The 16,921-nt window shown below is 34.2% G+C and overlaps 1 protein-coding gene across 1 annotated transcript in view; it reads right to left on the reverse strand.

Annotated features, from left to right (window-relative positions):
* The window catches only part of LOC113495432 (facilitated trehalose transporter Tret1-like), a 35,728-nt gene that overhangs the window by 10,592 nt on the left and 8,215 nt on the right, over positions 1-16,921 (reverse strand). Inside the window, exon 2 of the mRNA XM_026874150.1 lies at positions 13,730-13,946. Within this exon, the coding sequence (XP_026729951.1) occupies positions 13,730-13,844 (115 nt within the window). The 5' untranslated portion in view covers positions 13,845-13,946. The remainder of the gene's footprint in view (positions 1-13,729; positions 13,947-16,921) is intronic.

Here is a 16,921-nt window from a genome sequence, read left to right on the forward strand (position 1 = left end):
CACCAATAGGTACTGATCATGGGACCATGCCGCCCCATGCCGTGGGTAAACCAAGACGTCAACACGATACAACACAAGTAAAGTGACTGTTTTATAAACACGTTATTGTAAATACGTAACAACTGTTATTGTGTATAACAACGAGCTTGTTTTTCATAACTCACTCGCCGCACCACAATATGTATGACCGTGCTATTATTATTCAACGCGATTCATAACTAGGGGTGTGGCGATACATCCGTATTTATTAATTGTCTTATTCAGATTTGATAGCCACATCCGAGATAATATAAACATTTAAAATCTTTTTTATTTTTTATTTTCTTGCTTAAATATTTAGTAATTTTGTTTGTTTTTTTTTTTAATAAATATTTATTCTGGTATGTAAATGATTGATTCGTGTTATAAATAATTAAGGTTTCATTGAATAAGGTCAGTCAAATTACCCCAAAAATGTTTAAAAGTTAGTTAGATTTTAAGAGGCGAAACAAAAATACAGTAGAAACAGCGTAAGAACAGTTAGATGAGCTTAAAATTAAGATATTCTATACATGGCCTTTTAGCTCAGCCCAATATTATAATTAAAATTGGCCGTTTTTATAATTACAGATCAGTGGACATCCCTGCTACGCACCTGTGACGCGCAAAACTATCATTATCTAATAGAAATATGTATCCGCATCCTCTCGTACAAACCTGGGCTAAATTTAGTCTAACACTAACTCCTGGTATTTGGATGGAGTTCACACACATGTCCAAATAAACGGAACGGATAAATGAGTGATAAAGACCACCACGTCAAGTCAAATGATTCAAGAATTCTTAAGAGTCTGATCCCCGATTAGGACAAGCATTTGTATGATCCACGAATGCTTGTTCCGAGTCTGGGTGTCTTTGTGCATGTGACGTTAATGTTTGTGAAAGCCCTCGAGACTGGGATTAAAAAAAAGTAAGATATAATTTTGAGAATATCCACTTATGATCCAATATGCTACAATATGTCCAAATAGGCTACAATTGCTTTTTCCTTAGCCTAAACCTTAAAACATCGCGATTAAGACTTGCATTTGACCCGTTTTGTGAACTATCAAAATTCTTGTCAAACAATTGGCTTGCAATATACATACTTAGCATTACCGGGGTTTTCACAAAACACACAAATGTGTGGGGTCCGTATCTCCCTACGATAGACGTGCCACCAGATAAGATAGTGCAGTTGTTGCTGCATCATGATTGAATAATCTGTCTTCGTCTCGATTCGTCTCAAAAGTGTGACATTACTGATAAATATAGATTGCGGTCAAACATATTGAGAGTAAACTGCAAAATCGATGTAATTGTACATCGAATAAGGAAATAAGTCTTATAACTTTTGCCCGTTGCCTATCTGTCTGACTACCGAACCCCGATTGCGGGACTGTTATATTTCTTTCTCTTTTTTTCTCTTTCTATTTCTGATCTACAGCTAGGTCCTGATTCTGAGTGTCTTTGTTCATGTGACTCAAAAGTTGGCGAACCTCAATGACACAAGGATTAAATTCTTAGCGAGGACGTTTTATTTTATTTTTAAGGTAGAAGATTGCTTTTTCTCCATGTGTGTACACAGGCAGACACACAGGCGGGGATATTTTTATATTTCATTTCTTGAACGTATTCTAAATCATATCGTATGACCTAGATTCACAAGTTCATCAGGAGGCAGTATCTTATAGGAAAACTTTAGCAGAAAATATTGTTTCTCAATACGGAACTCTCAGTAAGCTATTCCGACTCGTACTTGCCGGTTTTTCTTATCAATTTTACAGATAATAATCTACCTTAGCTCTCAAGATTATAGGACCTCGTAGACAGTGGCTTTGTACATGTTAACGATGAGAAGGCCTAATTTGTGAAAATGTTATTTCATCTTGATAAGTCACTTAAATTTATATTTCAACGATGTCATCCACGGTAAAAAATGGTTTAAAAGATTGTCTAGGGGGTCTATTTTACTAATATTAAGGACACAAAAGTTTGTGGCACATGAACGTTGTAGGGTTAAGTACCCAAAGGGTAAACTCGGAATTGTATTGCTGAGGCATCGCTGTCTGTCCGTTTGTACGTCCGTTGGTCATTAAGCTGTATTTCATGTAACGTTTTATCTAGACAGTTGAAATGTTAAACAGATGATGTATTTATGTTGCCGCTATAACAACAAATACTAAACTGTGGTTATTAATGGACCCTTCTTTTTTTGAAACCCATACTTTTGACTCGCTTTTAGCCGGTTATTACTATATTCCGTCTAAGCTTCAGATTTTGTATGTAATTAATTTTACTGTTGACCATCTACAGTGGACAATAAAGAATATTCTATTAGATAACGCTCTACAAATAACTGAAATCCACGCTAGTGATACTATAGATACATATGACTATTATAATATGGCTCATGAGTACCTAGCCTAATTTATTATTGTCAAAATGAGATAGGTTGTACTATATAGAGGAAATGCATCCGCTGCAAAAGTGATGAGTCATTAGAAATTTTCTCACGATGACAAATCTTTTCATTATACTCTCCATTCATACAATATCGTATTCTGTATGTGTGTTATTGTTAATGCATTTACATCCATTATAGAGTATGAATATACATAAGGCTTTTATTTATTTATTTGTTTAATACTTCTCACACAAATAATAATAATGGCGGACTTAATGCTAGAGCATTCTCTAACAGTGAAACAAGGGGTGGTGTAGAAAAAAAAGTAGGTGTATTTACAATTTTCAAGTAAATTAATGCAGGCACAGCAATTATCATTTAAATTAAACGTATTCAGAAAATAGGAGTAAACTACTTCCCAATTTTCTTTCAATGGAAGTTCATATTTGCAAAACGGTTAAACGTTTCAAGTTTCATTTTAAGCATTCGTTGATCTTGTCCGTCGTGGGAATTGAAGCCGCGAAACTTGCCCATGGCGCACATTGGGGCTGGCGTGGTGACCTCAACCAGGCCACCCGTGCAGTCAATTCCCGCTTCTTTTTAATATTTAATGCAATAATAGACACTTCAATATTCCCAATTAAATTCAAAAGACGTTAAAAACAAAAGAATTGACGCATTTTCTATATTTACTTTTATATTGATGCTACACTGCAGTTCGCTCCTATTGTCCGAACAGACTAACTCTACAGACATACAATACACGGTTTCTAGATCACGCTAATGGTGTTTAGGGATTTCATGTGCCGTTCGAAATAGCCCGTCTAAGCCATTCAGATCTATCCATCAGCGCGCGGCTATTAAGCTATATCAACATAATATATCTGAACATTAGTTAGATATCTCTGGTGCTGCCGTATCTTTGAGTAACTTTCCGTAATGTTTGAGGAATAAAGGAACCCTTTTTTCTATAGGATGTTTTGCAGCATTAAATTCGCTAAGTGTGATTTGTGATTACTAATAACAGCTTCCTATTGTTGTTTTTATTTTCCGGTTGAATCTCTAATGACTTCAACCCACGTCAAGGGCACGGCGTGGATATATGTCAGATATCCAATAACCAAAATGACTAAGGGCCCCTTTTCCTGCTCAAGCCAAAGGGAATCACGGGATCGCTCGCGCATGCTTTTTGCGACTTTAGCTGTCCTAGTCAAACAAGGTCTCGCTTTTGCTGAACTCTTGGATATATTATTGTGTACTACTCCACCACTCTACGGCTAAAAATGTTTCTAGTAAGATATAAATACTGATGTACAAATAACAACTTTGTTTCCCAACTATCATTTCACGAGAAAAAAATCATCTAACCTGTACTGAGACAATTACAGATCATAACTTTGCAAACGTAATGAGAATCTGTCAAGTCTTTGACACTTCCTAGTTTTTTGAAGTCAGTTGTGTCTCAGGACGATGTTTCCGAAGGTCCATCCACTATTTATGGACGACAGAGCTGTCATGACAATAGAACAATTACAACATTATTATTGTTTGAGAACGAACAAGTATTTAATGGGTCTATTTAATCTGTGCTCCCGGTAGTGAGTGTGTACTGTGATTTAATTCTGATTTTTATTTACTATCTTTAACTAGGTGTTCTAGTTATTTCACAAATTATGCATTTATTTAGTAAATTTGATACCCTAATTTTGAAGGAAGACTCAAAAATGATCATTATACAATTTGCCTTAGAAAAAGGCAAGGCAAGTTAAACTTCGGGACTGGATTTAAACATAAGCTTAACCCATATAAAACAGATAGTGGGACACAGGTTGAAGAAGATAATTATATTGTTTGAACAACTGTAACATGCAACCTTTATATAACAACTGATCCTAAATCGACGAAAGTTTTATGGGACCAAATGACAGCTACTTCACGTTAAATGAAAAGAAAAGCAACGAAATCGGTTCGCCCAGCCCGAGGCTCTGAGGTAACAAACAAAAAATCAGACAAACTGAGATTATCCTTCTATTAGAAGTCGATTGAAAAATAGAGCCTATTTAAGAAACCACTTCTTAGCAATGCTTCTTGAAAACCTTTCGAGATTTTCAGTCACGTGATAACATATTTCACAAGATCAGACATGAAACAGATTAGAAATAATACTATGACACATGCTTTCAAAGATACATTTTCGCTGCATCTAATCTCATCGGAGGACAGATTAGATAGCTCTATATATAAAGGTATTGATTGCAGTGCCTAAGTGTGTGCAAATATAGGTGCACTACGCATTGTCATGATCTGTTAGAAAGGCAATCTGACATGCACGAAGCCGGTCACATAGGTTTTTAGTTAATTTTTGATAAATGGAGTGCTTTGTCTTTTTATATTTTCAATATCAGATGTTTTGGAAACGCCCTTACAACGAATTTGAGCTGCGATCGTACTTTAAATTTGAACGGCTGAAGATGTACTTTAAAACTTGGATTGGAAATTGTTGCCACCTAAGGTCCTGTAACATTAAGATATCTGAAAAAAAATCGTACCTAAGGTTGTGTAACTTAAAGATTATTTTTCTCTAGTATTCAGAGGCTGGGACCTACAATACTGACTGAATGGGGAGGGGGCTACATTTATTATTTTTGTGACAGCAGAAAACACATTTTCTGTGAAAATTTTGACATCCTAGCTATCACGATTCATGAGACACGGCCGGTCTGACAGTCGGATGGATAGACAGAGCAGCAGGGTCTTAATAGGGTCTTGTGCCTTCTGAATACGGAACCCTAAAATGCGGTTTCACGTAGTAATAAGTACTGTGAAAACAAGATAACTATCGTTCGGTGCTCACTATTATAATAATAACTAATTTCCTAGTCGTCGTAATGACAGTGTTTACGTCTGTCACATGTTTGCAATGTATTTATCATTAAGCTTGCATACTAAAGGAGCCGGCAGAGATGTTTATTATTCGTATCGTAGCCAAAACGATATTTTAATATGTATTAATATGAGCGTTTTATGTATCGGTTGCCTGGTGTGAAAGATGTAGCATTTAGATATAATGATTCATAAAAATTATCAGAGAAATATTTATTTTCTCTTGAATTATTATTTTCCTATAAACTTTATCATTTTTATTTAAAAGAGATACACAAATAAAACGTTTTCTCCTCGGGACGTAATACTAATATTTTAAATGCGAAAATAAGTCTGTCTGTCTCACTTTCACGCCCAAACTGTTGAACCGATTGTAATGAAATTTGGTACATACATAGTCTAAAGCCTGAGAAAGGACATAGGCTTCTTTTTGACTGAAAAAGAGAGTTGCTAGAGGTGGTAATTTGGGGTCGAATACCACATGAAACTATTTTTTTGGAACGAACTATGGCTTTGAAATGTGTGCGTCGCGGTTTTTGGACGTTTTGATTTTAAAGGAGGGGTAATGGAGAGGGTTCAAGGCTTAATTATATCACAGGATTCCCACGGAAACGAAAACCACCGCGCTCTGTAAACTGAAGTCCACGCGAACGGAGTCGCGGGCAACAGCTAGTGTTAGCTAGGGTCCATAACATTGTACCTAGCTTTAAGCCTTTTGTAACATTATGGAATGCAAATAAATATATGAATATGAATATAACATAATATTCCACAACTTTCACACAAATGTAAAGATTAGAACATTAAGGAAACAAAAATACATCCGAATTGAAGTAAACTCTTTTTGAAAAGCCCAAGGATTTCCTCTCATTATTAAAAAATTAAATAAAAATAAATACTTTTAGACTACACTATCACACATTTAATACGTATATCTACATATATAAATAATAAAAATACGCATATACATATTATATGAAATATCTTAATAATAGCGTATTCAGATAGGCTGATAAAACTCAAGTTTTATGAACGTTTAAGCTTTTATGAAGATACAAGGTTTACGTATTTTATAATCCCAGTAGGAGATAACACGGTTGTGATAAGTTTTAAATGAATTTTAGATGAGCTAGATATTAGCAAGGCCGTGGTCTCAATGATCATTATTCTGCCATCATACCCCTGCCCTTACCACAATTATTTTATTTGTGGTCGGCCATATCGTCTTTTACACAATCCATCCATCGTTTCTTTGGTTGTCCTCTTCCCCTATATCCATCCACATCCATGCTCGACCCCTTCCTTACCACATGATTCTCACTCCTCGGCATAACATGCCCATACCAAGACAGCCGGTTGCCACGTAGTTTTTCTCTACCCGGTGCGACTCGGGTAGTGTTTATAGGCCTGTTATTTTTATTAAGACGATTATTTATAATGTTTGAAAAGTCTTCTGTATTAACCGAGAGCTTTAGTAATATGTATAAACATGAATAATCCTACAAGCTGTGTCTCCGTCTTATTGTGCTTACACCTTGCATTACTGAGGGTCTAACGCTACGTCTCAAAGTAATTGCAGTTAAAGAAGAGAGAAGCCGCTCTACGCCTTGTATAGCGCTGTCCGGCTTCCACAATTCAACTTTTTTATTAATTCCATTTTTTAATTTACATTATTTACTTTTCAAATGAACGCTTTGACCTTTTTACTAAGTTTATGGATTGGATAACCTTTTTTATTGGAGTTTACAGGGTCCACGATAATCTTTGTTACCCTCTTATCTATGCTTTAGAGGTCATCATTATGTAACTAGAAATATGGAAATTGCTTTACTGTTAAATAAAATATTATGGGACAATTTTTTACTTTTAGGGATTGTTCAAATTCCAGGATAAAATATCAAAGTAATTTACGTATTTTATGTAGGTATAATATGTTAAGTACTCATTATCATTTAGAAAAAATATGCACGCTGTATAAATTTAATCCTCGTTTTGCGAACTTTCACAAACATTCAAGTCATGTGCAAAAATACACTCGGAATAAGCGTGTGCGGATAACACAAATGCTTGTCCTTCGCGGGAATCGAACCCAAACACGTCACGTGGTTTGGCGTAGTGACCTATACCACTCGAATCTCCGTGCACTCAAGTCATGTCATGTCATAACTTTGACATTAACGTATCAATTCCAATTAAATCGATTTATTTGTGGTAATTAATCAGCAGGTATTACTTAATTAAGATAATGTATCCATTTCGCGATGTTCTATCACCTCCCTTTACAACAAATCGCAAAGTTGTTGACATAATTTACATTTTACGTAGCAGTGTGATAACCTCACTTTATCTGCCGCCATTTTTTCCTAAGTATTAATTAGTTCGACGTATTTTAAAGTTTCTGCGATGTAGTGTAAAATTGTAAGGTCGTTAATATGTTTGGAATTATTAAAAATAATGAGAATAAACAATTAGAATACGTAAATTGTTATTAATTTTATTATAATTTGGCATTGATAAGTAAAGGTCTTTTTGATAGCTGTGATTTGTGTTATTAAAACAATGTTCTGCCATCTGATCGTGGTCATTATAGTTGTTTTTTAACTAATAAATAGAAAACATTTAAAAAATATTCCATATGCTGTAACTAAGTATCTAATTGATCGTTTCATTCATGTTTTAACCAACTAAGGACCGATTTTTTAATAAGCAGTTAACTTCTATCCGAGGAATAATTATGGCCGTTTGTCATATTTTGCAATACAAAAGCTGTCAAAACGTCAAACATATTCGTCAGATAAAATTTATCTGGCGATTGAAAAATCGGCCCTAAATAAATTACTGTAATTTTATTCAAAAATTTCAGCGTTTCGAATAAAAATGGCTTTAGATGCCTCTACTTTTCGATTATACCCCTTCTAGTACTATCTAGTTAAAAACCGTTGCCCAAAATGGAACATTCCTTAACATAGGATTTTTGAAAAGAACCTGTTTATACCGTCAGACAGATGTCAAACCTCATTGATTTAAAATCACGTATGACGTCACTTACCAGTACGCTTTTTACTAGCAAGTGACGTTACCCGCCCTCACTACCATACATTTCATCATCTTAAGTGCTTTTAACGTTCCTTACTATTTAATTTATACTAATATATAAAGCTGAAGAGTTTCGAGTCGCGATCCCGCCGCGTCTGCTCATGATTAAGGACTCCGGTTGGGTCCGAAACTAGTCGGGCTACCCGATAAATACGCGTAAGTAAACCGTTACATCATTTAATAATGAATCAGTCTCACGATAGTTATTATAAAAAAAAATTGTTTGTTTGTTTAGGCACGGTAATCTCAGGAACTACTGGTCCAAATTGAAAAATTCTTTTTGTGATGAATAGACCATTAAAAGTTATCTGACGATTGAAAAATCGGGCCTTAGTCAAATAATAGAGTATTTGACTAGGGTGTTACTCACACAATATTAACAGTAGTACTTAAACACAAGTTTAACAAACGGCTCTCAAAACTATCACGTTGTTAGATAACAATTTAATCTACGAAACGTTTTATTTGAAGCATCGCACGTGTTTTTAACTAAAATATGGAGCTAAGTACCTCTGACTAAAACAATGGGAGGCTGATAACTGTAGTACACTCATGGCTACTTCACAATTTGGAGAGTGATAATATGACTACTCATTCTTGGTCCTAAGAATCTGTATAGACGCCACCTTTTCCTCAAAGTTATATACTTGGGATTTTCCCAAGCCTAAAAGTGGCTTTGGAAAAAGCAAGTAAACGTTTTCGTGTTCTGACTAAAATTTATTCATTTTTCCGTTCACATAGCATTTAATTCTCTACACTAAGTATAGTGTAGAAAATTTCTTTTATCAGTAGATAGAAGAAATTGAAGGTGATAGATCTTCCAAACCCACCAAATTCCCATTTCAATAGATTATATATTTTGGATATCCCTCGCAATTTTCGGCATTCTAAATTTGACATATCGATTCTAAAGCTTTAGATGGCTACTACCATCGCTTAGAATAAAACTGTTGAATTTGTGGAAGAGAGAAGCGACTCTTCGCGTATAATGTGCACTTATATATCGTTTCCAAAACGGCAACAATCTTCCTTTAAAAAGTGTTTGCAAGAGCCTACTAAAACTTTTTTTACTATTTCATGCCTTTTAATCGAGATGACAACCCCCCGTAAAACCTCTGACTGTAAGTACTTTGCAATAAAATTACGATAGTGACGTCACATACCACATTAATCATTTTATAATTAGGCCCTTGCTCTGGGACGGGTCAGTGACAATCTGATTATCTAATCCACTCATATTATATCACGTTTGGGGTAAGTGCACTAATGCAAACGAATCACTGGTTTATCGCTCTGGACTTTAGCCAAGCTGTATTCGTGGGCTAATTGGCTAATGAATTATTTCTTATAGCGTTGCCATGGTTACAGCATCGCTGTTTATGTTCCAAGTACATATATTGATAAGTATCTGTTGCTCGCAATTTCATCCGCGTGGTTACGAAGATGTTATCATTATTATAGGACCTATAGCCCAAATATACCTAAAATTTTATTGAAATTAACTTTTAATATCAGCGAACTTTCGTACTTAAGTTATTCCCCCTTTTACCACCCTAAAAGCTGAATTTTTTGCCTGATTTCGAAATGAGAAATGACCCTGGTACACAAAGGGCAAAAGAAGGAACATGGATGGGTTTTAGTCAGTAAAAGTCTGACACTCCCTTTCAAACCAAAGCGGGTGGAATCATTAGACAATTCTCTATTCAGAGAAAGAGGGTGACTTTTCAAAAACCCTTTAAAATACTCCCCTAAGTAATAAAAGAAAATATTCTCCACAATTTTTGGTTCCTAGCCTTATAGTTTAGACGGTATGTTGGTGTTTCAGTCAGTCAGCATCTTCTATTATATAAGCGTGTCTCATAGATATATGTTGAGACGATAGTATAATGCCCCAAAGAGATGACTTATCAGATACTATACAAGATAATGTCAGAGAATATTGATATAATTTTGATATTTGTTTACAATATTTCTGTAACATGCGTAATATATTGTCTATTCGGTTTGAGTAGGCTTAGTGATTTAGAATATAGGTATGTTTATCCGTTTGAAGTTTAACCGAATGCGTGAAAATAATGGAAAATTTTAACTATATATGTAAGTATCTATTAATTACGAATTTATTTAATTAAATCAGTATGATTTAAGATATAAGAATAGTTCTTACTCAAAATCAGATTTTCCTCTTTTACATTTCTTCTAGGTATAGATTTTTTAATAAAAGATTTTTTTTTACAATAGTTATAGTTGTCTGAAAACAGATCTCTGTAATTGTTGCCTTTATTTTAGCTTTTTAAAGAAATTTCCTTTGTAGAGATTTCCTCAACTTTGAATATTTAAAAATCGTGTGAAAATTTTCCACTGAAAATTCAAGATGAAAATCTTATTATTAGTATTAAATAATATTATGCAATACGATTTAATGAAATATAAGATAAATCAATGTTTTGTCTGCATTATCTATTAGATTTGCTGATTATGATTTTTTTCTGTGCACGTACGTAATTACAATAAATTCCTATTATAATCATCGTCCTAAATTACTTGATGTGGTGCAAGAATTATCATAACATCTCAATCAGACTCGGTTCAGGCATTTATAAGATATGATGGCTTAAAGACGCAAACAGAACACTTGATTCGTCTTTTCTGGGCATTCGTAAAAAGAGGTTTTTCCTTTTTGACCCCAGCATTAAGGAATTACAAAACATACGGATCGTCCCCACTCAGAACAAGCATTCGTGGAACACACAACTGCTTTTCCTAAGCGGGGACCGAAACCGCTAGACGACGCGCGCAGCTAGTTTGGCGTGGTGACCTCAACCACTCCGCTATCCGTGCAGTCAAAATCTGCACAAATACAAATGCAAATATTCTATAGATCCCTACAGATAGGTATCCTTTTGACACGCTTCATCTGGGAGGTCATTGTACTAATCACGACTGTTATCCAATATAAAAGCTCTAGAGATCCCCACGACAGGAAATGATTAAGTGACAATATGTAGCCGAAGACAAACAGTTGAATGCCCTTATGCAAACTAAATCATCTCAAAATCTTATAAATTTTACGTCCACATTGTTAAATTATCTATTTTCAGAATTAGGTATAATTCTTAACTGGTCTCTGCAGTAAGCCAGGGCCCCGATTCCGCTATTTACAATGGCCGCTGAATGAATGGAAATAGGACTAGGTACTACATTTTTACAATTTTACACTATTCTTATTTTCCCGAAAAAAATGTCAGTAATTGAAAATTCATTGTTTTGACAGTGAGTGTTGCACCCTGTACTGAGGGTAGGGTACAGTTATCGTGTTGGCCAAATGCTTAGGAGAATAGGAATAGTGTCATTTTAATCCAATTTTCGTTTAATAATCGGTTCTGCAGTAAACAACAGAATTGGGGCCCTGACGGCAGGTTTTCACTGCTTCAAACGAGATTAGTTCTGATGAACTAATCTCGATCGATCTTTCAAAACATTTATTGGAACAAAAAGTAGTGAAAAACATTAATTGTGCGTTAACAGCCGCTTTAGTTATTAAAAAAACTGTGTCGCAAATGTCATAAACATGAAATACTGAAAAATAACTCGTTTTTTTTGTTTAAATCTCTAAAATAATATCCGTAAACTGACTAAAGAATTATAAAATATTTTTATAACGACTTCTTTCTTACGCATGCTTTTACGAGCATTAGAGGTTGAATAGCAGAAGCCTTTATATATGTAGGTACTTTACAATACGAATGGAATACTTTACATCTATTATTCTCATATAATGCAACCAACAATAGTTGATGAATCCTTAAACAAATAGAAACAGTTGACAATATATAGAGAGACAGACAGACAGGTGCACTTGTTGTATTTGAATATTCAGTTTACATAGAAACTATCTACTTAAGTACTTGAACAAACAAATTAAGTCTTTGTTACAATTAACGGTCTGTTTATAAGGGTTGCTTGTACTTGTATGAATGTTTTTTTTTAGATTTATATTATAGCAACTTTTTGGTCAAGAAAATCACTTTACCTAATGTTTGGAATAGGTACTTTTCAGAAATGTTCTTTTTTCTCGCGTTTTTAAAGAAACAGTTGATTTGATACAGAAATGGATTTCACGTATAAATCTTGTTATTGTTTTAGTTTAAATGAACTAACTAAACTAAACTAACTAAACCTTTTTCTTTATTTATGTGTTTTACAGTCCATGCACGCGTTTTTCAGGACCGCCGCACTGGTTTCAGACTGATTGAGTTCGAAACGAGTTTATAATAGCTCGAACTATAAAGCGGATACGAATCGCGAGTATTATTCTAAATAACATAAAGCATGCGGATTACAGTTCTTATAGAATAAATATTATTTTAATCTTCTGATATGTCACATCGAAAAGAGGCCCCTTTGCTAGTTATCACCTCTAACGACCCGCAATTATATCGCTATAAAACAAAACTCGGATATCATAGTAATATGCATAATCATTCCAGATAGTTATCAGGCCAAAGTTTAGGTAATACTTCAATTAAAAAAAAACGAAAAAATGTAAACTTACGTCAGTGACATGACAGCAAAAACCGCGGGAAACGAAATAAATTAAAAATGGCCGATCCATGAAAACAATTGTTTCTAAACAAACTGCACTTGATACATTCTACTGACTTATATTATTATTCAATGACCCAACATTTTATTCATACATTAAGACAGTCGGACATGCATTTTACCTTATCACTTGTTTTTCCTATTTTACCGTACCGTAAAACAATTTGTATAACACTACAAAATTTAATAGGCGTTACTTGTATCAAAATCTATTGGTTCAGCACAGCCTCCCGAAATTTTCCGGATAAATCTGTTGCGCGCACTTGTTAACTACTTTAGTAGTAAATCGTGATTGAAAGGACGATAAAAATTGCATATGATTGTCATTATTTTAACAAGAATAGAGAATATTTGCAGTTTTTTTCTTGTATTCGTTTTTAGTTGCACAGTTAAACTTGGTGAAGTGCAGTGAATATATTAATAAAGTTATGAAGAATTAAATTCACAATTCGCTGAACTGTTGTTGCAGATGTGAAGTTAAGTATCATTTGCATAAAATTGTATTTTGTTAAATCTATTGGAATATAAATTTGCCACTTTAATTTTCATTGAATATTCCGCGAATTATTTTGCAGTTTTAAATTGTCGCAGCATGAACACCACAAGTTCGAAATTCAAAAAATTCCCGCACAAAAAAAATATTTAATTTTTTTTTACGCAAAGGCACTAAAACTTTCTTCACTTTATTCAGCCACTTAGCAAAAAAAAATAAAGACGTACCGATTCCGGCGATGACAAATTGCCGCCACAGTTGTCCCGCCTCCATTCTATACGATTGCTGGTTGACTGGCACGCCGGTATTAACCGGGTCGTAAGCGTAGCTCCTATCTGCCATACGTCACGTGACGTCACCCGATATGTGTTACGCCGCTGTGTTTACGTTGAGCAGGGCGCGAGGGTGGATGTTTGGCAAACACCCGTGGTTCTGCCGCCAAAACTGTGGAACAAGACCTCGTGTTAAACATATGATCATAATTTGGGGTTTTTCCTAATACATATTCAACCCTAATATGTAGAAATGCACATTAAGACTGATTGCCGCCATTGTCGTAATACGCCCACGGGTAGACAGTCCCAAAGGCGTATAATAGTCTAATTAATTCAGACAAATTGTTGGCTGCCGATCGTCATTGACGAAAAAATTAGATGAAGCCGCACATGCGGCGGTGATAGTAAAACTTAAACAGAAAATATATCAATTAAATAAATACCTATTAATAAAAGTTCTTAATCTTAAAGGTAAAGGGTTCCAGATTTGGAAAATCCGTTGGACCGTAAAGATTCATGTAACGCATTTCATTCATGCGAAAGCATTGTTTAGTGTTTATGAAACTTAGCCACGATAAGGCTTAATATGTAAGGCATTCAAAACCTCTTTGGTCCTTTAATTTAGTAAAACTATAAAAAAATACATAACATTCGATAGACGCTTTATACAACTCCACTCCAAACAATTACTTCTAACTCACACAGATGCATAATATAAACGGGAATTGAACCCGCACTTGAGTACAGTCATTAGCAGATCACCATACACAATTCCATTGATGTAGTAATTTGACGGAAAACAACATAAATTGAAGAGCGCAGTCAATATTCATGGCCGTTTATTTTCGCAATAAGAACATAATTCTGCAACGTTACAATAATTTATAATTCCCATCGTTTATTCCTACAGATAATATTAACAACGCTTGCATATCATATAGATAAACAATCTAGTGGATCTGTACACGTATTTATTATGATAACTCGCTGTGATAAATTGTTGATATATGTAAATAAATGGTTGGAAGAGGTTTCGCTACGAGTGGTTTGAAACTGATGTTACTTCTTATGAAGAAAATTACGTACACTACGTCAGTGGGTATAGCTTAGTGGAATGGCCGTTGGACTGCCAAGCTTTGTCGTAGCTTCGAATCCCGGCAGGCCTATATGTATTTCGACTTATTATAAAGTTATTATCACTAGATAAAACGGTGTATGTAGATTTCGTAAGGAAACCTGTGGTCAACGTCAGAGGTCTAAATTTAAAAAACTTTGAACCAATTCAATAAAAGGATGACAAAATTATTTTTGAATTTTCAGATGGATATGATGAAAAGTCGTGGTGAACATTTATTCAGGAGGCGCGGGTTCGAGTTCAGCGCAACCATGTGTGAACAAACGGTAAAACCTCGTAAAGAAACTTGCGTTCGAAATATTGGGATCTAAACTACGGTTAAGTAAGTTTTGGTAAACTAAAAAAAAACTTATTTAACTTGAAAAAAATATTTTTGATAAAGTTGACGACCCTAATCATCGATCAGGTAAACGCGGAATGACTAAACTACCTCAATCAATGTCTAGCCACCAAGAAAAACCCTCAAATACATTTCATACAATGCATTAGGTATCTGATACCCCCATTATAAGATGCAATAGCTCATTATATCTCACTCGCACTAAATATATCAACGAAATAACTATTAAAGACGATTAGTATTCGGATCACAGACTTTCGAAGAGCAATGCATGGCCACCGGAAGACTTTAAGATGACTTTTGGCGGGAAACACTTTTCCCCTTTCCTCCTTCCTGTGTCACAATTATTTATAGTCGTAATTAGTCTTTTCCTTCTGCATCTAATTAAGAAATAAGGCTTTCAAAACAAGTCTAAATTTATCCTCAAGGAGAAAAGGATTTTGCGCTTAGGTTTTAATTATACATTAAAACATTTTATTGGGGTATTCGGTAATTTTGTTAAAATATGTATGGAAATATATTTTTGTTTATGATGTTAATAAAATTTTACCTACAAATAAACGAAACTGAACTAGGTTCGTATATATTGATTGATACCAAAACGCCGAGTGAAATTAAACGTTAAGGCAAAGCGAGTAATGGACATAGGGGATTACTGACATACAAACTGTCAGATTGTAAATATTGATTGATATCAACACGCCGAGTGAAATTAAACGTAACAAAGCGAGTTATGGACATAGGGATAGGGGAGTCAGATAAAAAAATCGAAATAATACCAAAATAGATTGTTCAAAATCAAATATTCATTTCTTAATGAACGCCGCGTGTAATTAAAATACTCTCTTGTTTTTTAGAATAAGAAATTGCTAAGTGAAAAACTGTAGGCGCAAAGTATTTTCCCGCCGCAAATTACATCACTCGTGTCCGTGATGAAAGCACAAAAATATAAATATAAACCCATTATTAAGACGATATTTTTCATAATACTAAATACATATTTGGAAGAAGCTATGTTTTCAACAATTTCACTTATTTACCTTAAATTGTAAAAAATAATCCTTTTGTAGAACATGTTTGATCGCTGAACGTTGCTAACAAATAACATTACAGTTAAGAAATAACAATAATGTAAACATTACTATTTGTAAATAAGACGGTTATTTAATAATTATTATTCATGAAAGAGGCGCGGCAAAACTTGAACTTGTAGTAAATGAAATAATGCGACATCGGATGTCAAATACATGTTATATTAAATACATATGCAATGCTAGACAAACCGTAGAAAACATAAGGTTTTTTAACCACATAACAATAAAAAGCACGTTTACGATCGATGGTGAAAATATAGCCTTTCTTTTTTCGATTTGTCATTTTCATACAAAAAATAGATTTGAGCAAATCGCATATTTACGATTAACAGAGGCTCTTCGTACCAAGGCGTAAAGTTCGAAAGATAAAAAAAGTTTGTATACCTACGATAAATCTAAATATTCGAAATTGCATAATTATTTGGAATCGTCTTATAAATAAGAATGTAAGTAGATGTATTGTCTTATAAGTAATCTATATCTATCTATACTCTATACTAATATATAAAGCTGAAGAGTTTGTTTGTTTGTTTCGCGCTAATCTCAGGAACTACTGGTCCAAATTGAAAAAATCT

The sequence above is a fragment of the Trichoplusia ni genome, chromosome 6, assembly GCF_003590095.1.
Source record: "Trichoplusia ni isolate ovarian cell line Hi5 chromosome 6, tn1, whole genome shotgun sequence".
Taxonomy (NCBI): domain Eukaryota; kingdom Metazoa; phylum Arthropoda; class Insecta; order Lepidoptera; family Noctuidae; genus Trichoplusia; species Trichoplusia ni.